General features: G+C 39.7%; 1 protein-coding gene across 1 annotated transcript; it reads right to left on the bottom strand.

Annotated features, from left to right (window-relative positions):
- FAM149A (family with sequence similarity 149 member A) lies at positions 1-27,759 on the bottom strand. The gene is made up of 14 exons (XM_054161791.1): positions 27,473-27,759; positions 15,170-15,280; positions 12,081-12,213; positions 10,530-10,672; positions 8,332-8,457; positions 8,000-8,176; positions 6,680-6,870; positions 5,153-5,307; positions 3,884-3,987; positions 3,575-3,802; positions 3,143-3,263; positions 2,256-2,381; positions 1,796-1,874; positions 1-667 (listed from the first exon to the last, which is right to left on the bottom strand). The coding sequence occupies exons 1-14, from the start codon at positions 27,757-27,759 to the stop codon at positions 594-596; spliced, it is 2,055 nt and encodes a 684-aa protein (XP_054017766.1). The 3' UTR covers positions 1-593.
- Positions 27,760-27,889: the final 130 nt, after the last annotated feature.

Here is a 27,889-nt window from a genome sequence, read left to right on the forward strand (position 1 = left end):
CATAAGTAAAAGCAATAAATGAATTCTATCTCAAAATAATTAAAGGAAGAAGAAAAAGTGGGGACAGGCAATACTTACAAGAGACCAACTGCAATAAGCAGACAAGACTTAAAAATGGAGAAATGTTAAAACAGCAGCTAAAGAGGAAATACCTCTGTTTAAAAGAATGAATTTTATATATAACTGATGTTTGGATAGACTAGAACATCTGTAACACTGAGGAAACATGAAAAAGTGGGAATAAGTCACCACAGCCTAAACATAACTGACCTGCTTCTATAGGTGGAGTAGCAATTCCCTAAGGAAAGGCATAAAAAGCAGGAATGCCAGAGAAGAAAGTGCAGCAGCAGCATCTTGACTCAGAAAATAGAGCAGACATCTCAACTGTTTATTTCCTTTTGCTCTAATTTTTATTTTAACCTCTGGCCAAACAGCTTGAAAAACAAAAGGCAATACAGGCATCCTGAGGATTGCAAGGCTTAGTGAAACCAGCATACTGCACGTGTCCTCTGTTGCACAAGACACTAGCTGGCAAATTTAGTACATTGTTCCTCTGTTCACTGCAGGGGCTTTCTCTTTCTTCCTAAGGTGTGTTAAGAAGAAATCTGAAATCTCTTCCTTGATGTTGGAGTATTTCTCTGAAAGGACCTGTAGTAATGCTGTGAGCCTAGAAAAGATTAAACATTGTTTGTTAATTTTGGTAGCATCTGAAAGACACTCCACGATTATTGACAGACTGAGAGAGTTGGGGCTGTTCTGTCTGGAGAAAAGAAGGCTCTGAGGTGACCTTATTGCGGCCTTCCAGTATCTGAAGGGGGCCTACAAGAAGGCTGGGGAGGGACTTCTCAGGATATCAGGTAGTGATAGGACTACGGGGAATGGAATGAAGCTGGAGGTGGGGAGATTCAGGCTGGAGGTGAGGAACAAGTTCTTCACCATGAGAGTGGTGAAACCGTGGAATGAGTTGTCCAGGGAGGTGGTTGAGGCCCTGTCCCTGGAGGTGGTTGAGACCAGGCTGGATGAGGCTCTGGCCACGCTGATCTAGTGTGAGGTGTCCCTGCCCATGGCAGGGGGGTTGGAACTAAATGATCCTTGTGGTCCCTTCCAACCCTGACTGATTCTATGATTCCATGTATGAGTTACTTTCATCAGCCTGCTCAGATCAGTATTTGCTAAGCTGCCCTTATCATACCACCTTTTATATAAATGTCAGTTGGATAATATTTGAATTCATGGGAACATCCAAAAAAATCAAGGTTACATACAAGCACCCAGATACCTCAGGAACTAGCTTTGTTGTAATGATGGAACTAAATAAGACACATAACACCAAAAAAGAAAGCAGCCTTATAAATGAAAGACATAGTTGCAAATCAATATTACTGGTTTTATTTTAAATTTAAGAGAGTTTATACTTATGTTAAAAATGTTCATTTCCAATTTTATTTTTTCCCCCCCATAAAAAGTTTACTAACTTGGTGAATTTATATTTGGGGCTAAACCAAAATTTGTGTCATGAAACAGTTCACAAGCATGTATTTCTGTTGCTGCTCTAGCAGCTGCAAAACATCTAGCCTTTACACCACACAGTACTGCATCATTGTAAATATGCAGAAATCTTTGAAAAGACAAAAAATAATAATCAAACTTAGGATGAGGGCGAATCCTTTTTTTTCCTACCATGTCATAACAAGGAACTTCAAAACTCCCAAACACACCTGCTCTGCATGACTGTACCATGGGTTAACAGGTTTGGTTGGCCTTTTGCCTTCCAAGTGATTCTTACTTTGCCTACCAATTAAAGATCTTTGACCTGTCCCTCTGTGGTTAGGAAAATCCATGGGAGTCAGTGATCTTTTCTGAGGTGTGTCTGTCTGTAAAAAAAGAAGACATACTATTAGCTAATATGTATGTTAATCTACTAAAATGGTTCAATTACAGCTTTTATGGGTTCTACCAACTTGCAAAGCTCCCTGCAGCATTACAACTACACTCTTCTAATGCACATCCTTAAAGGAACTGCTTGATGCATAGACTTGAAATAACACAAAAACAACTTCCTCATATACTAGTCCTGCTTTCCAAGGTCCCACATCCTCCCAAAGGCTTTTGATATCCTCTTTTCTACAGGTAGCAGGGATCCCTGTACATCAGAATTAGAAGAGTCTCAGTACATGAGAGTTTCTGTAGAGAAACAGTGGGCATGAATGGAAAATTCTTCACTTTTTCATGTTTCTGCTTACATTGTAACATACCCTGAATGCATGAGTTGTGTTGGGCCTTGAAATTTGATCAATCACAACTCTTTCTCTGAGGGGCCGAAGCTCTGTACTGCCAGGCACTGCACTTGACACTCTGCTACGACCATATCGTCCTCGATGCTGAATTAGAATTAAAAACAGTATTAAGAGAATGCAGTAACTGAAATTGTTATAATAATAACTTACCCATTGCCATAAAGAACAAAAATAGGAGAAGAATGTTTTCACTAACCAAAAGCACCGATTTGAAGTAACTTAGGTAATTTTCAAACAGATTTGAGACTGCTCCCTAATATTAGTCTGTAATCCCCAAAGATTTATATTAAAGTAACAATAACAGACTTTACATGTGTCTCAATCATAAGTATTATTCAGAAGCAAAATAATGTCAACATGCCAATTTACTTTCATTTGGTAATTTATTACCTCTCTATCCTTCAAAAATAGGCCAGTATCAGAAAGATTTCTTTTTCTTTTCAGCATCCTTTTCTACTTCAGTCAGTATAATTTTCTACTTCCTATAACCAAACATTAGTGAATAAAACATTGAAACGAGCTATTTAAATCCGGATGCATGTAATTTCAAGGTTACTATCTCTTGGTTTGTTGGTTGGTTTCTCTTTTTTATTTTTTAAGAACCAGACCTTTCTGTTGTCAGAGAAAAGTCTTTTCACCATGACTCTTTTGTTGCCTAAGGTTATAAACTGGCTTCTCTTACAGTCTAATAGTAACCCAGTGTAACACTCAATAGCATGTTAAGACCATGCATTCAGTACAAACAAAACCAAACTGTAGAACTGCTTATTTCAACCACTGACACAGAGCAATTTACTTCTAAGTAGATTGAAGTTTTTCACCTGTACAAAATGAACACAACTTACAGAGCTTAGCTGCAGTCGAGGTACTGAAAGATACTGTTCAACAGCCTCTGAGTTTATTGGTGGCAACCTGTTCCGGGTTGTAGATGCACAAGCAGAAGATAAACGATCTAAGCTGGCAACCCTGTGGAATGTTAAGGGTTCCTCTTTCAGGAAAACTTGTAACTTTTTCACTGAAGTAATATGAAATTATTACTGCACTACATTTCTTTATAGAACTCAACTACAGAAAGTAACAACACCTAATATAGCAAGAAAATTAATAAAACAAATGCCCCTCTTCAAAAAAACCACAGTTCTGCTTGCCTACTTTTTCTCTATGAATTCTAGAATTAATAAATCTCAGGGTAGTTAACAAGTACTTTGTAAAATCCTTCACTGGTGAAATTTCAGTAAAGTTCTGAGCAAAGCAAAGAATAAAATGAAAAGACTCACAATTTAGTCCCCCTAAGGATTTCATCATTGTACATATTAGGAGCTTTTGAGGAGAGTTGGTCAGAAGTGAGAGAAGGCAACCTACGATGGCTTGGTAGCTTCCTAGAAGATGCCAGCAGTACCCGAGATGATGAGAGAACACTCTTATCAGCAACTCTCCCCAGCCTAGTATGCACTGAATTTGGAGCACTGGAGCCAATGTTATACTGTTTGTCTTCTTGCTCATTCCTAAGGGAAAAAAAGAAGAATGGGATAAGGAATGAGGATGAAGAAAATGTCAATACTAAAACTGTCAATATCAAAACCTACTGTATTTTTTCTACTGTGGCAACATGCCTCTGTTGGAGTGGTTTTGCTTGAATTGTCATCACACCATTCAAGTCACTACAAAAGTTGCTGGAGAAACGACGAGCCTAGTAAAAGCAACAAATATGAATTAACCTTTAGTTTTTCTGAAGGAAGACCTCAAAAAAGCACATAAAGAGGTATTTTACTTGCTGCTTAGAAAATTTGCTGTTAACATGATTCAGTAGAACTCTCCACAGTACATAGGGCAAGGATGTTGCTTTGCTTATTTTAAGCAGATTCTTACAAACAGAACTTGGGTAATTTAGCTACTGAATTGCAATTCAATTTGTAATGTAAGTTTCACTCAAAGCTGGAGTTCAATTTTCTGAAGTTTCCATTTTCCCCCCAGAACAATCCAGTCCAGAGGCACAGAGCCTGAGCATTACTTATGTAAGCATTTTACAACTTCTGGCTGCTGGGACCTCTACAGAACCAAACACACCAACAGGGAGTGCCAAGACTGCTGTGCCATCTCTTCCATGTTCCTCATGCCGCTACCCAACGAGCATGCAAAAAACCCAGACAGAAGAGAATGAAGTTGCTTGAACTGAATAGAGAAAGATAGGAGAAACAAAGACCAAAAAACCCAACCAGTCACACAAACAAAAAACAAACAACAAAACCCAAACAAAATTCCCTACCAAACAGAAGCAGTGGCCAGAAAAGAAATAAGTTGCAAAACAGGACTCAGGGGACAAAAGGAGACAGCAAGCAGGACAGAAAAGGACACGTCATCCACACAAACATGAGTTTCTGTAACAACCAAGCAAGGCCTAGTGCCAGCATGCTGGAGAATGTACTACTGCAGAGTGTCCTTTTACACGAGGCAAATTAAATGAAAATGAATGAGAGTCTGAAATTCACAGGGTTGCAAGTAAAGCACCTCCCTGCAGTCCAGAAAAGAGTCTCATTTGCTTTCTTAATCCTACCAAGAGGAAATGACTGGACCACTTACAAAAGCAGAATTATTTTCCAAGGATGGAATACAGTCCAAGAAGTGTTGCCTTGTAAATCAACTTCAGCAAAATATAAGTGGTAAACAGCACTAAGAACCACCAAAGAAAGATAGTGAAAAAGAAATGCACATTTATTAAACTTGCATTTAAAATTACTTGGACGTGCTAAATGGTATCAAAAACCCCCCCCAACAAACTCTTTTCTAGCTTCAACAAAGACTCTGTTCAAGGTTAGTAGAATAGAGAACACTATTCGATGTAAAGTTATTTTCACCTGTGAGGAAACAAAGTGAGACCCAAAAGATACAGTTCGTGCTTGAGAGCCTCTGGAAAGAGGAACGCTCCCAGCATCTGTGGCAAGACGAATAACTGGTAAATGTGGCAGTTTTGCTGTAACAGTTTTCAGTTTTTCCACCTGTTTGTCACATTCTGCACAACAGAAAATAAAAAGGGGGGGGGGGGGGGGGGGGGGGGGGGGAGGGAGGCAAAGGAAGTAATAGGTATTTTATATGTTTACCAACCATCATTTGTTGAGATTCAAACAATACTACACTTTGCAGTTAAAAATTTTAAGTGTCCACGACCTTTAAAAATCTAGCACAGATGATGATTTTCTGTATGCTTTCTCTGCCATTGGTAAACAAGTTGGTCTACATAGGTACAGTGGGAGAAGGGCGTTTAAGAAAACACTTCTATGACTCTGGGCATGTTATTGAAAAATTTGCAGAGATTTGCTTTTTAAAGCAGAATAAAAAATATTGAAAAAGTCTATCAAGTCTATCTTTATCTGACAGCAGCTACACACTGTTTTACTTTAGGTATATATTACCATCTTACTTCTATTATAAACTCCAATTCTTCTACTTTCATAACTGAAGTATTTTGGTTAGCAATCTATTTGTCTCAAGTTTACGCCTCAAAAGGGCACACCTGTCAAAAAACTGCTAAGCTTTCCTCCCTAAACTATAATATTGAGCTAAGCAATCCATCTATAGTGTGGAAAGCCCTTTAATATTTCAGTAGCACCTGAAATGTTAAGTTCTGATATTGCAAATATTCCAAGTGATTTTGCCATTTCTTACTTTGCTGTAGACTTACATTTGAGGTTGAATGTAACTTACACTTAAGGTAGAATGCAACCTACATTTGAGGTAATTTCCAAAACTCACCCCTACATATTCTTCTGTCACTGACTTTTTAAAACACAGTGAAAGAAGAACTGAAATCTTTCTCAGCCTCCAAAAGACAACACAAGTACAGTAAATTGAATTTCACTTATAGTTAATTTTCCTAGCCTTTGCTTTTCCTCACTACAGTCTACATGAATACAAAGATAAAATTACATGCATCACCATTTCTTTATCCTGTATTAAACTCATGAGCTACTGCACTGTCAGCAAGACTGTCTATCTCACTTTAACAATCTGACTGCCTAAGGGTTCTTTATGTTACCAAAGCTCAAACAATGAGGACTAGTGACTTCGATTCCTAGGTTGCAGATTCAGACCAAGTCAGTGGTGATCTCTGCTAAAAGCATCAGTTTGCATCCCAGACCAGTGATAAGATTATTATATTTTTAAGCATGCCCTCCCATATAAAACTCCCACAAAATTAGCAGGACTGTTTTTATTTTAGGTGTGTGCATGTGTGCACTTTATTAGGTGCTGTATCATCAACATGGTTATCTTAAAATAAGCAGATTTCCCAAGCTCTATTTAAGGACAATAAAAAATATATATAAATAAATCATCACTTTTCTGAGTTTGAGTCAAAAAATAATGTATCTGAAAATTGCAAATACCTGGGACACTAACTTCCCAATTTTTTTTAACTAGTTCCTCCAATATTCCAATTACATTGCTCCAGATACAATCAAATACTTCAGAAACCACAGCATCTTTGATACAGGCATCAGGAGAAACAGGGGGAATGCCACGCTTGCTCCTCTTCTCAGCAAGACGCATTTTCTTTTGCTCCCAGTCCTCATCATCACTGTATGATAAAGGAAGCAAATTCAAATGAATTCCTATGGGTACTGACTTTTCCCCGCTCCTTTTAATACACTGAATGAATAGAAATGTATGTATGAAAGAAAAACCAATTTGATTTAGATCACGAAAAAGTTCAAATTCAAATGCACAGAGTACCTCTGGGAATAGAACCTATCACATAGTTATAACGATGTCCTCTGTGTGCAAGTGAAAAAGTTAAAAATTCAGTCAGAGTATTGCAACAGAGTGATCTGCAGCTCTTGAAGGAACATTTTTATATGTGGCACTTAGTCATCTGAGAATAAATTCTACGATTTTTAACAGAATGTAAGACAATTAATATCTGCTGCACTTGGCAGGAGGACGATCACATAGAACACTCTTTTTTATCACATCCTGTGTACCTGCATATAGCTGTAATACTCCATTACTGATCAAAGACAAACAACTTCCAAAGATTTCAACAACCTGACAGGAATAGCAGAGCTCATAACTTTACATTCACCACACTCCCTCCCATCACTGTGTGGACAGTTATTTTTTTGTTTATATAAAATTTTTCCTCTCCCTTCCTACCCAGGGCAGCACAGCGTAGCAATATTTTCTAATCTGGCCTTCTAAAACACAGCACTCAGGAAGAAAATATTAACCATCAGATTTCATTCTGAGGAAATGCAATTTTTTGAGGTTACAAGGCTGATTGCAAATTCAAAGAGGTTTCTACTACTTTCCTTTCCCTTCTCAACCATTTCTTCCTCAAACTTGACTGCAAACTTAAGTATAACTGAGACTTGGCTGAATGATCCAACTCACAAAGTGACCAATCTGTTTGCATATCAGGCTTTGTAATGCCTAATGTTTTAATTATGAAGAACAAGATATTTCAGAACTGAAGGAAACAATATACCAAGGAGGTACAAAGAAGAGAAACCCTTTTTCAATGAAGACTCTCTCCCAGATTAATTTTGCTTGCTTAACAAAATGAAAAGAGAAGAATGCTAAGAGAATTGTTAAAACCCAAACCCTTTTCAAAAAAGCAGCCATCCAGGCCTTCTCTTTCAGGAACCCTGAGAGGGTTCACTGACATTTTTTCATTTTATTAGTAAAACATAAATATATATCTTATTTACAGCTCCTTGTTGTCAAAGGCAAGATACTCTTCTATTTTTCCATCCACATCATAAATTTCTTCCTCCAGGAATGAATACATGGATGAGTCAGAGTCAGAAATCCTAGTGGAACTTGGATCCAGGGATTTATGTATTGGAGATGGTGTTGGGATCAATTTAGAGCCTGAAATACAGAGCCTAAAAAAATATCAACAAAATAAGAATCCAATATTCCAAGAAAGAACAAAGTTCATATTTAATTATGCTGAAATCTTTCAGTAACACAAAAGAAACATTTGGATGTATTTCTGAAGAGGGAAAGCCAAAAAGTAAACTTTAAAAAACTAACATACTGCTTTATATTACTAGTACATTCATGGAGGTCAGATAAGCACACAGTGTCCACACGGGCATCACTTCTGCTCTGAAAATGCTGAAAGCCTTCATCCTTTGGCAGTAAGATCTGTTTTCCCAGAACCCTGAATAAAAACAAGAGAATAAGCAGTATATTAGATGGAAATCCACTCCATATGAAACTATAAAGAGTAGAAATGCCTGCAAACAATAGGCAGTGCAAAAGCATACCATACATTTCCTACCAAGCTCAGTAGATTGTTCTAAGGGCAGATAAAGCTCCGTAAGACATGCTTGTAAATGGATGGAGAAGACAAACAGACAAACATCTGCTATAACTTCACTTACACAACCTCAGATGGATGGAAGTAGAAGACCTAACCCAAAATATTTACATGGATAGTTAGGGTTAAAATTAACATTCATAAAAAAGCACAGACTCCAACATGCATAATGTGGCGAGGCAGAAAGGAAAGGTAAAAACAACTCTATTTAAATATACAGAAGTATAGTTAAGGTAAGTTCTGAACACAATAAAGGTTAATAATAATCATTGCTTCTGGAACTGTTTTCATTAGAATTCCCAAGGGATGTCAAAAGAACTTCCCAATAGCAGCTGAAGTGCAAGCAGCAATGTTCAGACTCACCTGAACACATCCGCTTGAGGCTGCCTTCTACAAAACAGTCACATGAAATTTCAAGCAGTAGCTATTTTCACTTTTTGTCAGCCAAAACCAGAAAGCCACCTCTTTAACTAGACCTCATCTTTCTCTTATTGATAACAGTTCTCCAGTATATTTATTCCCACATGATCAGCTAAGTATTCATGTAACATGGCTGTTTTACAAACAACAAAAAATCACAACCAAGCTCTTTGAAGCACAACTCTCAGAAATAAATCTAGCATCCCAGAAACGGTTCATTTGAATAACTAGTCGACACAAACTGAATTGTAAGGCTTAAAGCTTAAAAATTAGAGTAAGTTTGGATTTGTGGTTTTTTTCCCTTTTTTTAAATCACAGATGTACCACATCCCTTAGTACCAAACAATTATAAAAAGCAAACAAACAGACAAAAAAAGAGTCAGCTCTTGCTCCCATATTTTCAGTTTGCTTTCAACCTCTTGGACTAGGCTGGCACTACCAGCTCTACATTTGAATCAAAAAACAGTAACTACTGAGAATCACTGAAAAGACTTTTCAACTAGAGAAAGAACTCTGAAAATATAGTGAAATGACTTAGTATTTTGAATGTATTCCACCACACAAAAACCTGTGTCCTTCTTATGCATGGTCTATTCATCTCTACAGCACCTAAAAAAGGCAAGGCATGCTAACGAAAGCTGCCTTGGATTTATTAATTACCTCTTGCTCCTGAAAAAGTGTGACAAGTTTTGCTAGTCAATTTTAATTTATATTTACTATTAACAAGCCTCTAAAAAATTACCTAAAAGTATGGAAAGCATACAGTTGTTGACAGCACTCTTTTTAACAGTGTTAACAAACTATTATCCAGAACACAGATAGGTGTAGGTTTATTTTTAAAATAGCTTAGAGTCACCACATCTCACTGTGAATGACATGTCATCACTTATGAAGGCAGGACAGTACAACACAGTGCAATGCTGACTTGCATCCCCTGTGTAGTAAGAAGCAGATACCAGGCTGCTCAGACATTTTTGCTTACTATTTTTATTAATCATGTATGCATCCTCCTATCTGTTTAACTAATTAGTGCCAGGTTAATTATCACACAATGTTCCACACTGATTTACATAGCCTAGGAAGACATTACGCTCATGCAGTATGTATGAAGCATGTTGCTACTTTCATTTTATATTTATTTTTAGGAGAATCAATAAAAGAATCCATATTTACTTCCTTGGAAATTCATGGTATGTCTTCACTTACAGTAAAAACAAATGTTTCTTTATAAAGATGTATTCCTTAATTAGAAAAAGTCATTATGAAAATGGTGCATTATTTACTCATTACATCCTGCTAAACTAACTTTACCTGCAGTCAGTGTGTTAAGCAAAACAGTGCATTAGCTGCTAGTGCACCACCAGGGATTCAGATTTAAATGCAAAAACATTACTGTGACAATATATCAAAAGCAATTCATACAAGGATATCCCAAAAATCTAAATTAGAGTGGTAACTGGTTAAAACCAGTACCAACTAAGAAATCTTCTTACCTTATATGAGGAAATTGTTCACTCCAGTCTGCACATTCTGCCTGCAGGCTCTCAGTTTGGGAGGTCACTTTTCCTTCAAACAGCAATTCATCAATCTCCCAAAGTAACTGATGCACTCTCTGCGTGTTGGCTCTATCAAATTCCTACATATTATAACAGTAACAGTTGCTAGCAAATATGCATACATATTTATATTAATGCCCACAATATTTAAAGAACACAACAACTTGGGACAGATCTGGCTGAGCATCTCAAAATGGATCTTCAGACTACCTACTTGGGAGACACAGCTTATATGCCTCAGTGCAAAACAAAGCCAATACCAACAACCCAAGTGACTAGCCTGAGCAAGGTGATTTAGCAAAAAAAAAATAAACTAAGAGCTGCCTAGGATTAGACAAAAGAAAATACCAGCCTGCCTCTCTCCTGGCTCCAACAGGGAGTGAAGCATGCACACTGAACCTCTGGGATCTACAGCACCAAAGCTCCCTGATTTTTTGAGCAGAGCTTTTCCTGTCTGAGTAAAACAGCCCTTCTTGCATGTCAGTCTGGTGGTTATGAAACAGCCCTCAACGCGAAGCCACAACTCAGTGCAACCAGAATCAGATGAACACAATGGCATATTAAAGTAACAGGAAAGAGCCTGACTTTATCCAGTAATGTGAAAATAAGCACTTGGCTGAAGGTTCCTGGCTGGAGCATGTTCATAGTCACATTTAGTTACTTGGACACCTTGAAATACTGAAAAAAGTGCTAATACTCATGGTTGAAACCCTATCTGTTCACCACCAGATGAGTGCCCAACCACACCAGGCCACAAAAGGGATCACATGTAAAAGTAATGGGAAAATAATTCCCCCTCAGGTTATTGTATGATCCAAGGTCAGGCTTTTTCCAGGAGGGCTGGCAGCAACAGATGGGTTACCTTAAAAGTTAGGATATTATGCAAAAGACATGTCAAAACTACCACTGCCAGCCACAGATAGATTCCTCAATTGAAGGTGGCAGTGACTGCAGTACTGTTGCATTTATTCAGTATTGCCAATCTGCATCAGGCAAACCTCAGAGGTCAGCCTCCCTAATGGGCTTAACCTTTCCCTGTATCATCTACAGAAGACAACTGAGCTTAGGAAAAAGCTAATTATTTACTCACACTGGGACATTTACATGCATGCTCATGAACGTAGTTTATGACTCAAAACTTTGAGAACAGTTGAGTTTAGGGGCTGTGCATTATGCACAATTAGAAAACACACAGCTTATCATTCTCTTGAACTCAGAGACCTAAGCCTATCTTCTTTGGTAACACAGGTTTGCTTTCTCCAAATGTCATTACTTCTTATTTTGATTTGTTACACATCAGCTGTACTGGAATCAACCTGCAAACAAGAACTATGTTTTAAATATTCAATTAGTATGTTTACTCATTAGGCTACAAAGAAGGAAGTGGTTAACTTCTACAGAACATATGCTGCATGTCTTTTTTCTGTAAAAATTAATCTATTCTACCATATTTAGATAAAGTGTACTGTAAAAGTTTCTCTGACATACATCATCCCTCCAGGAGTAAACTGAGCTTCTTTCAGTAGACAGACCAGTAGTATAGCTGTTTATTCCAGACCAAGAATTATTCAGCTCCGTGGGTGTTGTACAGCCACTAGATGAAAACGATGGAAGTGTTTCACTGCAAAAAATCCACAAATTAGAATGAGTAACATAATGGGGTTTGGTATAAACATCTAAAAAATAATGCAACTAGTCACAAGAATGAACATTGATACTTATTCCAGTCACGTGCAAGATACTTAGAACATACTGCTAAAAGTAAGTATGACTGCATATATATGTTTTTATGTAGAGTGAAATGACTGCATGCTCCTGTTTGCATCATTCATTGCCTTAAAGGCGATTCCTTCCACAGCATTATGCCTTCATATGTATGTATATCACTGCAATTGCAAGGGCATTCTAGAGTACATCCATGGATATATACACACTCATGTACCAATCATTACACCTCTACCAATTCTTTTGTTTTCTCCATTTCAGCTAATGGGCACAACAAAACTACACATTAAAGATAACAAAAGCCTTCTTTAAGTGTGTTAGAAGCTATCACAAGAAAATAGTACAAAACAGCACAGCTTCTCCACAAATGTCTGAAACATCATTGAGTTACCCATCTTTTATGCTGTTAAATTTGGTGTACTTTAAACCTTGAGCTCTGGGATTCCAGCTGTTGGAAAGCTCTAGTTGGTCTCCAAAAGCTACCACCGCCCTGGGTTGCAGTGAAAAGCAAGGGCAGTAAGACATACAGGCCAGGCAAATCCTAACTAGTGCCAAGTGGAATGAAATTTGTAAGAAGTTAACTGACCCACAATGCTGGTAAGCATTACTTGCATTTAACTACTTCCTTTTAACCATCACTCGAGGTGTGTAAGAAGAGACTGGATGGGGCACTTGGTGCCATGGTTTAGTTGATTAGTGTTGGGTGATAGGTTGGACTCAATGATCTCGAAGGTCTTTTCCAACCTGGTTAATGCTATTCTATTCTATTCTATTCTATTCTATTCTATTCAGGGCTTAATCAGAGCACTTCACTGTGCTTTTAGAACATACAAACCCGCAACAGAGAATGGAAGTTCAAACTTTCTCAGCAATGGTTTTGATCAAGTTATACCCTGTGTTGTGTGTAATCTGCACATTCCTATACATACAGAGGAATAACTCAGCTGGCAGAAGCAGAAAACACAGCAATATATTCTAAGCAGCAAGCATCACTCATAAGTAGTATATAAATTACAGAAGGCAACAATGACAGGTGTATTTTCTTAGTCCTGTAATGATAAACTGCTGTATACAGAAGCCTGAACACAGTTATTTCAGCTGATTAAAGTGCTATTTGGTTGCAGATTTAAGTAATAGCTGAAGTTAAATTTTTCAATAGTTGTCATCCATGAGAATGACCAGACACATAGCTAGTGAAAACAAAAAACAATCTTTAAATAACTAAGCCAACAGCCCATTAATGAAGTGCTATTTCAGAAATTCTATGAATCAGTTTAACTCAGGTGTGTCTATAGTCAGTCTATAACATCTTGTGATTCATTAGAATAGAATAGAATAGAATAGAATAGAATAGAATAGAATAGAATAGACCAGGTTGGAAGAGACCTTCAAGATCATCGCGTCCAACCCATCAACCAATCCAACCCACCTAAACAACTAACCCATGGCACCAAGCACCCCATCAAGTCTCCTCCTGAACACCTCCAATGATGGCGACTCCACCACCTCCCTGGGCAGCCCATTCCAATGGGCAATCACTTTCTCTGTATAGAACTTCTTCCCAACATCCAGCCTGAACCTCCCCTGATGCAGCCTGAGACTGTGTCCTCTTGTTCTGGTGCTGGCTGCCTGGGAGAAGAGACTAACATATGCCTGTCTACAACCTCCCTTCAGGTAGTTGTAGAGAGCAACAAGATCACCCTTCAGTCTCCTCCTCTCCAGACTAAGCAACCCCAGCTCCCTCAGCCTCTCCTCATAGGGCTTGTGTTCCAAACCCCTCACCAACTTCGTTGCCCTTCTCTGGACTCGTTCCAGCAAGTCAACATCCTTCCTAAACTGAGGGCCCCAGAACTGGACACAGTACTCAAGGTGCAGCCTAACCATTGCAGTGTACAGAGGCAGAATGAACTCCCTGCTCCAGCTGGCCACTCTGTTCCTGATGCAGGCCAGGATGCCATTGGCCCTCTTAGCTGCCTGGGCACACTGCAGGCTCATGTTCAGCCTACCATCTACCAGCACCCCCAGGTCCCTCTCTACCTGGCCACTCTCCAGCCACTCTGACCCCAGCCTGTAGCTCTGCATGGGGTTGTTGTGACCAATGTGCAGAACCCGGCAGTTGGATGTGTTAAATCTCATGCCGTTGGACTCTGCCCATCTGTCCAGCCTGTTGAGGTCCCTCTGCAGAGCGTCTCTACCCTCCAGCAGATCAACTCTTGCTCCCAGCTTGGTGTTGTTAGCAAATTTACTGATGATGGACTCAATCCCCTCATCCAGATCATCAATAAAGATGTTAAAGAGCATGGGGCCCAGCACTGATCCCTGGGGCACACCACTGGTGACTGGCTGCCAGCTGGATGTGGCACCATTCACCACCACTCTCTGGGCTTGGCCCTCCAGCCAGTTCCCAACCCAACGCAGTGTGCTCCCATCCAAGCCATGGGCTGATAGCTTGGCCAGGTGTTTGTTGTGGGGTACGGTGTCAAAGGCCTTGCTGAGGTCCAGGTAGACTGCAGCAATTACAAATTCACAACATTGTTTTTCTGCCATTAAAGAACTGAGGCCATCTGAGTGTGAGGAAATTAATACAACAGTAAATGACTTTGAAAACTGGATTGAGAAAAAGTTTACAGTTTCAAAGTGAATCTAGGAGGTGTTCAAAAAGGGATTGGACGTGGCACTTGAAGCCATGGTTTAGTAGTCATGAGGTGTTGGGTGACAGGTTGGACTTGACTATCTCTGAGGTATTTTCCAACCTTATTGATTCTATGATTCTGTGAATCAGTTTAACTCAGGTGTATTTAACTCAGGTGTCAGTCTATAACATCTTGTGATTCATATAAATGAATGCATACCGAGTATAATTGTCGATGGCTTCCTGCACATTTTTCTCAAAAACTGCTGGAAGAGATTCTCCACTTTTTCCAGAAAGACAGTGATTTGTGGAACCTCTGGACAGTCCCTTCCTACAAATATAGAAACACATCATTCCATAATATTTAATAAGGTTAATTCACACTTCCACTGGAGAAAAAAAAAAGACAGATGACAGCAGTACTCCTGAATTTCTCAATCCTGTCCATCAACACAGATATTTGCCTAAAGCAAACTTCCTTTTTTAAAAAGTTTTTGTTTACCTTATTTACATAAACATTTTTCAGTAATAATGTACATATAATTTGAGACTTAATTTTGCTCCACTGGCATTCTCCTTCGGTTTTGCACTTTAAAATTTGCGCAAAGCACACAAAAATGCAGCAGCTTCTCAGTATTGCAGGAATAGAGCAAAGGTACAAAACAGTAACTGTCCACACCGCAGTTATGTTTCTGTTCAATCAGTAACACAGAACCCATTTTCTCAGACATCCTGCTACATAAAAATAAGTAACATAAACTGAAGTCACAAATTTAATCCCAAGAAAACAATGATCTTTACTAAAACAGTATACTCTCAGTATACTGGCTGTTTTAAGTGAGCCAAGATATCAGTACATCTCAGAACAGAGGCACATTCTCAATTCATTTGCAGGTCATAGCATCATTGCCAAGCCACAAATATTCTATTACTATGCCTTTCCAGCATAACAGATACTAGAACTTGACTTTTGTTTTCTCCAAATACATGAATACTCAAACTTCAAAATCTCTTCAGAATATATTCAGATGTGTCAAAGTGTTTCTCAGAAACAATTTTAGAGGAACAGATCACCTCATCTGTGGAAGTTTGTGTTTTCATCTTATAAAATCCTCAGGTCATAACTATGAATAGCAAACATGATTGCATCAAAGTACATTTGTGAATGAGTAACTTTAAAGAAACAGATGGCAGTTTGTTTCCTTAATTTCTTTAGACAAGAAATGTAGATTGGCCCTGCACCAGTTAGGACTGCTCTGCCGCCTTCTTATTCTTTCTTGCCTTTATGTAGATTACAAAGATGCATATGTCAAAATCTAACCCACTCACATCACATATGCTACTGCTTATGCCTTTGCTAATAAAGCCACCAAAAGTCTACCACAAGTTTAAACTTCTCATAAGGGAAGACCCTGCATGGCACATTCTTGGCAGCTGGCACAATAGCAGTGGAAAACATCTCTATATGCCTGGCCTAATCCTCCTCCCTCTTCCCCAGGTATCTGCTTTTGGCTACTGTAAAGCACCAAGAGCCCCTATAGAAAGCAGCACAGTCCAGCTTAGTGAAAACTTCACTTTGTTCTAACACTAACATACATCTCACAGACAACTATGGTGAGATCACAGCCCATTTTCTACATGGATCATGTCCATCTTCCTCTGCTGCTTGTCATTACTCAGGCAATAAATTATTTTTTTTTCAGAGCTGACCATTGTCTTTCATATTTTTCCACATGCTAACACCACTACAAAACCTTTTCACTTCACTGTTCACTCCTTTATCTGGTCAACCAGCTTGAACTGCCCAGGACCGATCCTATGAAACACCTCTGGAGAAGTAAACCATTTACTGCTGCTGTTTCCTGCTGCAGTGATTTATTTGTCCAAGAACATCTCCCTCTTGCTCTTCCAGCTGCTTCTTTTACTTTTGGCTATCTAAACTGACCTCACTGACTGGAATTCCTGTACCTAGCAGACTTAAACCTGAAGAAAAAAAAAAAAAAAGGGGGGGGGGGGGGGGGGGGGGGGGAACACCACCAATAAAATTTCATGGATCTTCTCTATGAAACAAAACATATGCATTATATTTCATGGCATAATTCATGGTGTGAGATGGAGCACATTATTCCACCTCACGCAGTGGTACAGCGCCTCGTATCAGATGCCATTAGAAGACAGGCCTGGAAACGGCTGCACTAGAAGTAACGAAAAATCACTTCCAGCACATCCACCGCACAGCTCCCCAGGCTGACAAGCGAACGCCAGTGACTGCCGCAGCCAGCTCCCGACCGCAGCCTCGGCGATTGCAGGCGTTAAGCGACGGCAATACAAACAGCCTTGCCCACCTACACCGTGCGTTAGCGAGCCGGCCGGCCCCGGCCCCCTCCCCGCCGCCGCAGCCAGGCAGGCAACAGGGCGCAACGCCCGGCCCTATGGCCCACACTCACCCCACGACCAGCAGCCCACGACCGCTGCAGCTCCCACCCCGAGGGCCCGCACCCCGCGCCCTGCGCATGGAAGGCGCAGGGGGACGACAGCCACTGCCTGCCCCTCGCACCGCCCCGGCTGCTGCAGGGCGGCCAGAAGGAGGAGAAGGAAGAGGAGGCGGAGGCGGCCCGGTGCCGACCGCCCCTCAGCACCTTACCTCACACACCCCACCCCCCACTCCGCGCTGGAGTGGCTCATCTACAGGTCCCCCGCCTCCCGGGGGACAGAGCTGGCCCCTAACCCAAAAGGGAGCCCGTAAAATTGAGCCTCAACCTGAACTGGAGGGGTCCGCATCTCCCACACCGCTTGTCTCTGAACATGCAGTCAATAAAGGCCAAATTGAGGGCCCTTCTGCCCAGAGAGGTATTCCCTCATCTCTCTGGATGGTAAAATTTATGCTGTCTGGACAACCGACTACATCATTTTCCTTATTAATTAATAAAGTTCTCCTGCTAACTATCCCTGTGAAAATCCTTGATCTCCTGAAGCAGCGGTGACAGGGCAGAGTGCTGGCTGTCAGCTGCAGATTTACACCACGCAATTAATGTCTAGCTACAGGACAGAACTTCTGATGCCCCTGTATTTTGCAAAAAAGCCTCTCTCTGAGGAGGACTACCTTTGCTCATAAACAAGAGTTTTCTTAATGGGAAAGAAGAAGAAAAGGCAACATTAATAATGCTGAAGATTAAGACTGGAAAGGTCTACTGCAAGAAACCTCATTATAGGAAAACAGCACCATTGAAGTGATAAAGTTTCGTAACCGACAAACTACTACTCAGTGATCTATGGAAAGTGACTAACTATTTTTTTCCTCTGACATTTAAAGAATTCTCACCAAAAATAGCTTAAACAAAAAGGAAAAAAAGTCCACATTCTTCTGATGCAATGAAACATTAAGAAGTATTTTACATTTACCTGTGTTCTAACAACTTTCCTTGACGCTAGTCATTGTTGTTCAGTAAAAGGTTTGTCCAAAACCTCAAACACACATAGAACAAAGAGCAGCTTTTTGTCGTGCTACACATATCCAATAAGTAGCCAAAGACCTAGAACAGCAAGTTCTGCTCTTAAGGTTAAGTAAACACATCTTTAATTCTAAATCACTGCATATACCTATGTTCACACACCCCTGCATGAAGTCCAAGCAAGCTTTGCAGCAGAGATCTACACTACCAGTTCAGGCATAATGCATATTTCAGGACTTTTCTCATTCACATATGCAAGCAGCAGAGTGTGGAAAGCAAAAACGTCAATATAAAGTTATCAATCACTTATATTTTTAATCCTTGTGCCTAGGGTAATGATTATGGATGTTACACAACTAATTATCCTCCAAAATCACTACCACAAGGAAGACTGGCATGCACAGGAGTTCTCTGTGCCCTAGCTGGCTGCTAGGGTTATCTCAGGTTCCTGCCCCTTCAATATGCCTCACAACCTACTAGAAGTTAAAAAAATAAAGGGCACTTCCACAGTGGCAGAGCTCCAGTTTTGTGTTACCTCCAGAAGGCAGCACTGGCTGTTACTTCAGAAAAAGAATGCATAAACACAAACACAGCAATGGGATAGCCTTTTCTAGCTGAAAAGGTGAAGAGAAGCACATACACAGCACAGACAAATGAACGCAAGATTAAACTTGTATTTTTCCTAAATCCCAAAAGCTTGTAAGAGAGACATTTTCAATAACATTTTATTAATAAATAGAAACATAATAATAAAGTGTGTTTAAATCAGTTCTCCTTCATCTAATTCATGCAGTTTCATTTAAAGTCAACATTCATAACAGAGCCAATGTGCAAAAATAAGCCTGTGCGAGGCCCAATACACCTCAGTCACACTGTTAGGCATGCTGCTTATTTGAGACTGTTCCAAGTCATTACATTTCCTTATAGAGAGAAAATAACAGTCTCAAGAAACCCTGTGTCAAAATGAAGGAAAACATAAGGCTGCTTGTGAGTTTGAATGATGTGAAAAAACGATCTTGATTGAAATACAGTAAAACAAGAACATAAAATAGAAAGAGAGAAGGCCTAAGTAAATAAAGCATTATGTGTCTTCAGTCATATTTTTAAGATCTTTGTTGCAAAGGGATGGGGGTTGATGAGTAGAGCCTCATGGGCAGTAAATAACTTTGGTTAATCTTACATATACATATTCATTGCAATAAACATTTCATTCTTTCCCCTACCTGAAGCAACACACCAAATTTGTCTAGTTGCTTAGATCAAAAAGAGATAAAGATAATAAGCCACCTAAGCACACAAGTTTCACAGTTTCATTTAAAGGTCAAACTGTGATACAGGATTGCTTCTATCCTCAACCTCAGAATGCTGTACAGAGGAAAGAGAGCCCTTTGGTCTACATTGAAGAAGGGGGAAATCAGAGAAAAAATAAAGTAGGCTAAACAAGAAGAAGTGATTTTGTATGGACAAAAAGCTTAAAATAAAAATGCATTGGAGCTTTCTTTCCCATTACAAGTTATGAAAAGCATATTCCATCACTTGAAGGGCTTGGTATGAAGGCGTAACAGCAATATAAGAGAGAAGTTCCGAGCTCAGGAAAACACAATGGCCTGACCTTGCTTGGGTGTTAAATGAGGTCAGTTCTGATGGGAGACAGGAGGTATCATGTCATTGGTAGCAGGTTATTTTCACACCATATTTGAAATATAATTTAAGAGGCTGAATACCAGAAATGATACATGGAAAGGTGTCCCCCACAGTCAGGAAGAAAAGTTGAAATGGAGATTTTGGAAGCTCTCTCTTTTGTTCTCCAGAAGAAGATCCAGAAGCCCTGCAGCATAGCATCCTTCAAGTGCTGTGTCCATGGGATGTCTGTCTCACAAAGGTTTACCTCACGTTTTACAGACTTGGCCTTGGAACACAGATTTCAGCCTTGAGCTATCATTCCACCACCTCTGTGTATTCACATGCACACACAAAGCCTTTTATTGTGATCACTCCTACCTATAATTGTTACCTCTAAGTAATGCAAGAGCATAAGAAATGTCCTAGTGGATCACACTTCTAGTCCTTCTACTCTAATAATTTGTGTGACAGCAGCAACAGGACATACTATTCAGAGAAAGTACATAAACCCAGCCATAACCTGTAGTCTATTTCCTCCTCCTGCAGTATCTACCATCCTGGATTAGCAGACAGGAAGAAAGTACATCTTTTCCCACCCATTTAGGACTTCTTGTGCAGCATTTTCTTGAACATCTTCCATGATCACCTTTGATGATACTATCTGCCTCCACAACCTTCTGGTATAACAAATTCCAGAAGTTAACTGCCTATTCTGTTTTAAAATTATTTTAAACTAAATAAAAAATAACTATTTAAAACAATAAATTTAAAAAGAAACAAAAGAAAAAAGAAAATAGAGAAGTGTAACTTTTCCCCTAATGTTTTCAAGCTATTCTAGTACCTGTCCATACATGTCCTCTATTTCTATTACTGAAGCATCTAATGAGTTCTTATGCAGGTTGTCCATAACAGTTCTGTAAGCATCACATCTGTAGCAGTCAAAACTGGCAAGCCTAACTTCATAACCTCTTCTGAAGGCAGGTATTCATTCCTCCCTCATCAACACATCCCAACTGCTTCTAGGAAATGTAAACTATTTCTGAGAGCAAAATATGCATGTGAAGTGCCTCTTCATCTGACTTTTTAAATTATGATATAATGTTAAAAAAATTCTATCATCTTAATTAATTGCAATAATAAAGACTGCTAATTAGTGTCTTAGATAAGGTGTTTTATTTCTTTGAATCTGATAGGAGGCATTTACTGCTGCAGGATCAAGTGTCTATGAATAGAGGGAGAGGCAGTAGCACCTTAAAACACTTGGAAGTAGTCCACAAGCCTTTCCCTGTATATACTTGATACTGATGTACAACTCAAAATTCAGTTAGTATCTTTTTATAATAATCACAAAGATAATCAGAATATTTTTTTCCATTCTGTTCATTAACCTCTGAAGAAAATTGGACATATAATAAATCATTCAGTACAGGTCATTCTTCTCTGAATGCTGAATTAAAAAAAAATATTTGAAATGTTATATAGCAGCAGGTCTACTGTACAGAGTGAAGCAATGCAAGTGTGGCAGAACCTTAGGCTGTGAACTGAACAAACATGCACGGAAGCATATGAGCTGGGTGTTCAAACACAGATCAACAAAAGCATTCACTTTTAAAATAAGAAGAAAAGGAAAAAAAAACTCAGCTACGTACACTGTGATGTACACTTTAATTTCAGGTTATAGAAAAATAAAAAAGAAACCAAAGTTAAATTCAGTGGTTAAACAGTTCATTGAAAACTCTGGTGACCGTTGAGAGAATATGGGGTTTAGACAGTAAATAGAAAGACAGTAAACAATCTTTCCAGAAAAATCTACATGGCCGTGAGAGGACATAGTTTGATGATTATTAGGAGCTTGGCACACTTAGTCAGGAGAGGGAAGAGTAAGGATATAAAAGCCATCACTCATTCAAAAAGTATTCTGAAATGCAATGAGCAGGAAGAAGAGGGGAAATAGCATGAAAAGGAGAGCAAAATAATGGAGAGAACAGAAAAGCCATTAGAAATATGTTGTAAATTAGAAAGCAACACAAAAGTTTTAGGTGCTTTGCCCCAACCACCTCCCTGGACAACCCATTCCAGGGCTTCACCACTCTCATGGTGAAGAACTTCCTCCTCACGTCCAGCCTGAATCTCCCCACCTCCAGCTTCATTCCATTCCCCCTAGTCCTATCACTACCTGACATCCTGAGAAGTCCTTCCCCTGCCTTCTTGTAGGCCCCCTTCAGATACTGGAAGGCCACAATTAGGTCACCTCGGAGCCTTCTCTTCTCCAGACTGAACAGCCCCAACTCCCTCAGTCTGTCCTCATATAGGAGAGGTGCTCCAGCCCTCTGATCATCCTTGTGGCCCTTCTTGTGGTCCCTTCCAACCCTGACTGATACTATGATACTATGTTTTTAACTCTTCTATATTAAGTTCTGTAGCATCATGACCCATAATAAACAATGCATAGGGATTTACACTTTGGTGTAGAAAAGTTCCCAATATACTCTTTGTAAAGAGCTGGAACATAATCCTGTGATAAAAAATATTAAAACAGTCAACCAGTATCACTTTGAGCGATTTGTCACATTAAATATTTTTACTGAAATGTGTCTTCCTTGGTTGTAAACGTGTATTCTCTTAACACTGTACTCACAGCTTGCTTGCACTCCATCTCAGCAGCTCTGCATTATTTGAACTTCGGACACATTTTACTGAGTGACAAGTTATTGTAGCCATGCTGAACTTGAATAAGGCCATATTTTTAATCAACCAAAACTGTGTAACGCATTTATACATACTTGTTTTATTTACTGATGGGTAGTTATTTGCTGACCATACAGCTGAATGATGTGTTTCATTTTGCCTCACTATGAAGGCTTCTGTCTGGAAGATAGCACTGTAAACTATATTCTCAGAGACTGTTAAGCTCCCTCTCATTGAAACATAATTGATGTTGTTGTTCAAAGCATAATTACAGTTCATAGAATAAAATAATCTAACAATAAGTTCTTAGCATCTGAAAGCAATAAAAGCACTTCGAAAAAACTTCAGATTCTTTTTTTTTAGCTGTTGGTTTTGGGGTTTATTTTTCAACATTCAGCTACTCTTCCAAACTGGTTTATTCTGTTCTATTCTATTCTATACTAGATGCTTAGCTACTAAATAGAAGCTTCGTAAGACCTTACAAAAAAACTAATGTTATGTATAGTATTATAAAATGTTAGGAATTATTTTTAGTTCCATCCATCTAGAGGAATATTGACTTCTGTAGTCCCATGTAAAATTCAAATTTACTTCTAAGTTCTTTTACACTTATTTGCACTAAAAAAGTAGGCCATGGCAAACCTCCACTTTACTACACTTATTCTTTTAGATGAGTACAACAATGGAAATGAGAAGCTAAGTAACATTGCAGTGCTCTATCTAGGTTAGTATGCATTACATCATGAAAGAGATCTGTTACTTTTAGTGGTTAAAGCAGGAGATGGGGAAAACAAGTTTCCATCCTGTTCTGCAGCTCATCAAGTTACTTACACCCACAACTTCAAAGTTGACCATTTTGAAAGCCAAAGCTTGAGCTACTGAAAAATATAAGCTGGCAGAAGACAATGACATCCTGACAAAAAACTACCTTTCTTACACCAAGATGACAAACATGTTTTCCATGTGTTAGAACTCTCCTGAAAAATGAGGAGCAGTGCAATCAATTTCTACACAATATTATCCACTGCTAAACAACATAAGCCTTTATCAATTTATTTTTAGATCATCTAAGGACTGTTATCTTCTCTAGATATTGCAACATGGTAAGTCATTAATAACAGTGTTTCTTAAAAAAAGGATTCTATGTATGTTGGTGTCATCAGCATATTTTGGTTAAGTGCAGCATAAGGCATCTTATTATCCTCTCCCAAGGAATGTCATAGCGTTATATAGTGAAATATATTTTTGCAAACAACAGCAATAGAAATGGATTATTTCCTCCATTTGAAGAAAAAGATTTATTCTCTACCACGCCTTCAATTTGATTAGAAAGATAAGAAATCACTATGGAAAAAAAAAAAACAGTAAATGTAAAATCTTACAAAGTATTGCTACAGCTTAGCCCTGCTAAGGTCGCAGAAATAGGATCAGTTGTTGGTAGTTGTGGAGCTCAGAAAATTCAGAGTACCTAGGAAGGATAGGAAGAAATCAGTGCTAGATTGGCACTATTGTACCCTCTCAGGGTATTTTACTGTCAGCTTGGCAGCACCTAAGGAAAAAAAATAGTGAGACATAAAATGGATCCTTTAGTTTATCAACCAATGGCTTAAATGGCTATTAATGACTTAAATGGCTATTAATGAAAATATACTGGCCATTAGTGATATCTTCTAGAACATTTCAAACAGCAACAAAACTCGTCATAGTGGAATTTCGAACAGGCAAAATTTTCCTTTATGTAACTATCACTATCATGTTCTGTAACTCACAAATTCAAATCTGAACTCTAGGGAAGGAATATGAAAGTTTTCAATATTTAATTAAGATGCTTCTTCTAAAAGCTTAAGTGGGACCATCTAATTAAAAAAAAATGCTAATGCGGAGGTATAGACTTTCCTTGTCAAAGTGATGTATCTTATTCCTTCTTCTACATCTTTCCCCTTTGGTTTTGCTTTTTTGAACACAGACAATACCTTATTAGAATATGCTTGACTGCTATGAATAAAATATTTGAAATGACACCACACATACAGAAGTGTAACAGTTAAGGGATAATTAGGGGATATCAATTAGAAGTGTTTCAATAGCAAGCCAAAATAAACATCTTGCTGCACAGAATCAGTTTAATGTGACAGAGTTTGCTCTTCATCCCAATACTACCAATTTGCTGCAAGAGTGAATTTCATCCCTTTATTTTTTTTTAACTAGAAAAGTAATTGGCACTTCAGTAGGAATACCAGCTCACACAACATTATACTTGACCTTATTTTTGGTACTAAAAAAAGAAACAACTAGTGGGAAATTATAGGCAAACAACACTAACGTGGTTCTGATATTGTTTATATAAAGCATCAAATACCTTCTAAACAGAACTCTGTCAATACACTTCAAACCAAATTAGCATCCCTATTGCAGAAAGACTGCAATTCTACACAAATGTAGAGGAAGTTTAAGCCTGAAAGAGTTTACAACTTATTCGGGGGGGGGGGGGAAATAAAAGAACTACATCAAGGAGGGTTTCTGTTCCTAGTTGTGTTATTTTCAGTGCTGTACAACTTAGTTATCTTGCAATTACAATATTTCATTTCCTATTTGCTATAAATTTATAAATATCTAGATCAAAGTATGTGTTTAAAAATATGTATTGTCAATAGTTGTAACTAAATAATCTAAAGCATCTTTACATGCTGATCACATCATGACTGGAAGTTACAGTTCAGAAAGCAATCGTGGAGTCATTATGGACTCAACATGCAGTGGCAACCAAAGCCCTCCAACAGAACACTGGTACACATCAGAGGGTGTGCTGAGACAGAAATGGAAAGCATCACTTAGCAGCTGTGTAAAACCATACTGTGCCCCCAGCAGACTATTGCACACAGTTCTCATCCCTGCATCTCAAGAAAGACATACTGGAGTAGGAAAACAGCTACAAACATTATTAAGGGGGAAAAGGAAGACACCTACAGAAGGAAGTCTAAAAAGGCTGGGACTCTTTGAGCAGGCTAATAGGTGACGTGCTTAAGGTTTACAATATCATAGACGAGTTAGATAAATTAGAAGATGAACAAATTACTACCTTGCAATACAATAACTAGAGACTCCTTGAAATCACTATATCAGGTTAAACAGGCATAAAAAGATATTTTACTTCTCCAAAACAGAGCAGGCAGTGATTTTCAAGATGCTGTTGCTGCTACAGCTTAGAGAAGCAAATACTACTATCACATTCAAAGGCAGATCTGCCACATTCATAGATATGAGGCCCATCAACTGATTTCAAAAGAAGTTAGTAAGTGCCTACCTTCTAACATACTTAAGAAATGTAGATCTGGGGAATAAGCATAATTTCTCTGCCAGGGAAGAGATAAAGGTTGATTCAGAAGGCCAGAGGACTATTATTTAAAGAAAATATGCTACATGGAAACCAAAGTACAAGTTGAGGTTCTACAATCCATCCAAGAGTTTTACAGCATACTAGAGATTCTAGTCCTGAAGAGTTAGAAATCGAACTTTCACAAATACATGCATCTCTAATGACATCTGACAAAATATTTTCTGATTATTGGTAATCATAGAATTGTTAAGATTCAAAAAGACATCTAAGATCATCACACCCAACCATCAACCCAACAGCACCCTGCCCACTAAACTATGGTGGAAAGTGCTGTTGTCTACATGTTTTTTGAACATTTCCAGGAATGCTGACTCCACTGCTTTCCTGGGCAGCTTGGTCCACTGCCTGACCACTCTTTCAGGAAAGAAATTTTTCTTAATATCCAACCTAAACCTGGCGCGATTCGAGGCCGTTTCCTCTTGTCCTATTACTAGTTACTTGGGAACATAGACCAACGCCCCACTCATTGCAACCTCCTTTCCAGCAGTTGTAGAGAATAAGGTCTGCACTCAGACCTCCAGACCAAACAATTCCAGTTCCGGCTCCTCGTAAGAGCTCTTCTCTAGACCACTCATCACAGTTTAGTACTACAGCAGCAACAATTTATGTAATATATACAGTCCTTCTTTTTTTCTTTTTTGTAAGAGTACAAAATACTCCATCAATTGAGCTCTTCTGCTTTAGACACGCTATGAAACCCCTTTCTGCTTTACTTTTGCTTCACAAAATGTAACTGAATTCTACAGCACACGTACTTAACAGTCTTCTTCAGCAAAATCTAAGTATTTTCAAGGTGTAACTTGAAGATTAAACACAGAAGCATCCGAAGTTTCATACCCGCTTTTGACACCGGATTTTCACAAGTCAGGGAATGGAACCGCGGCTTTGATGCACCTTCATGACAGACTTTGATCCCACCGATACACCTGCGTACGATATCTGTACGATCCCTGCTCAACGCCCACTGTGCTCCCTCTGGACTTTGCCCGCTGCTCCTGCTCAACCTGAGGCGTTGTTCCCCTGGGGTACAGGGCAGTTTTCTTCCGCTCGTGCGGGGCTAGGCTCTGACCTCAAGTCCCCCGGCACACTGCCACAAGCCTTTCAAGGCCGGACCCCGCAGCAGTGCAGCTCTCTGCTTCGTACCGGCGCCGAAAGCGGCCTCCGCGCAAACCATCACTTCAGCTGTGGAAGGTGTTTTTCCCAACCTCTAGCACTTCCCTAGGAGGGCAGAAAACTGCAGCGCAGGGAGATGTTCAGTGCCTCTCAGGACACGCATAGGCAGGAAAGGATGGGAGCGAGGGCAGGAAAGAGTGGCGCACATTCTCTTTCGCCCCCGCCCAGGTTTCTGGGGGCGCGGACTCACCGGGGGCGCGGCGGGCTGCAAGTCACCGCGTCGCCGTCGCTCTCCGCCGCCGCCTCCTCCCCGATGTCGGGCAGGGTGATGAGTAGTCCCTTGGCGCCTACCCGCCCTCCCGACTCCCTCTCCACCGCGGCGGATACCGGCCGCGGGGGGCGGCTGCCCGCTCCCCTCGGCGGCACCGCCCTGCTCGGGGCGCAAGCCCCGCCGGACTGGGGGCGCGGATAGGGGGCAGCAGGGACGCGACGAAGCTTCGCGAGAAGGGCTCCTTGGTCCAGCGCCGCCACCTTCATGGCGGCGGGGCGGGAGCCCCTTACTGTCCCCGTGCCCAACGAGCCCGGGCGGGGGCGGCCGGCGACCTGCCCAGCGGGACCTACCCAGCGGCGTTGCTAGGCCAAACAAACCCGGGCCGGGGTGATGCGT

Source organism: Dryobates pubescens, chromosome 1, assembly GCF_014839835.1.
Source record: "Dryobates pubescens isolate bDryPub1 chromosome 1, bDryPub1.pri, whole genome shotgun sequence".
NCBI classification, from domain to species: Eukaryota; Metazoa; Chordata; class Aves; order Piciformes; family Picidae; genus Dryobates; species Dryobates pubescens.

What these genes read in the sequence shown, in the direction of transcription:
- FAM149A (XM_054161791.1), bottom strand. Translation starts at nt 27,759, where the DNA reads ATGAAGGTGGCGGCGCTGGACCAAGGAGCCCTTCTCGCGAAGCTTCGT. An exon ending in GCCTTTGACAACAAGGAGCT is followed by an intron (nt 6,871 to 7,999) that starts GTAAATAAGATA and finishes TTTATCATACAG; the next exon opens with TGATGATGAGGACTGGGAGC. An exon ending in CTCGACTGCAGCTAAGCTCT is followed by an intron (nt 2,382 to 3,142) that starts GTAAGTTGTGTT and finishes ATTCTAATTCAG; the next exon opens with CATCGAGGACGATATGGTCG.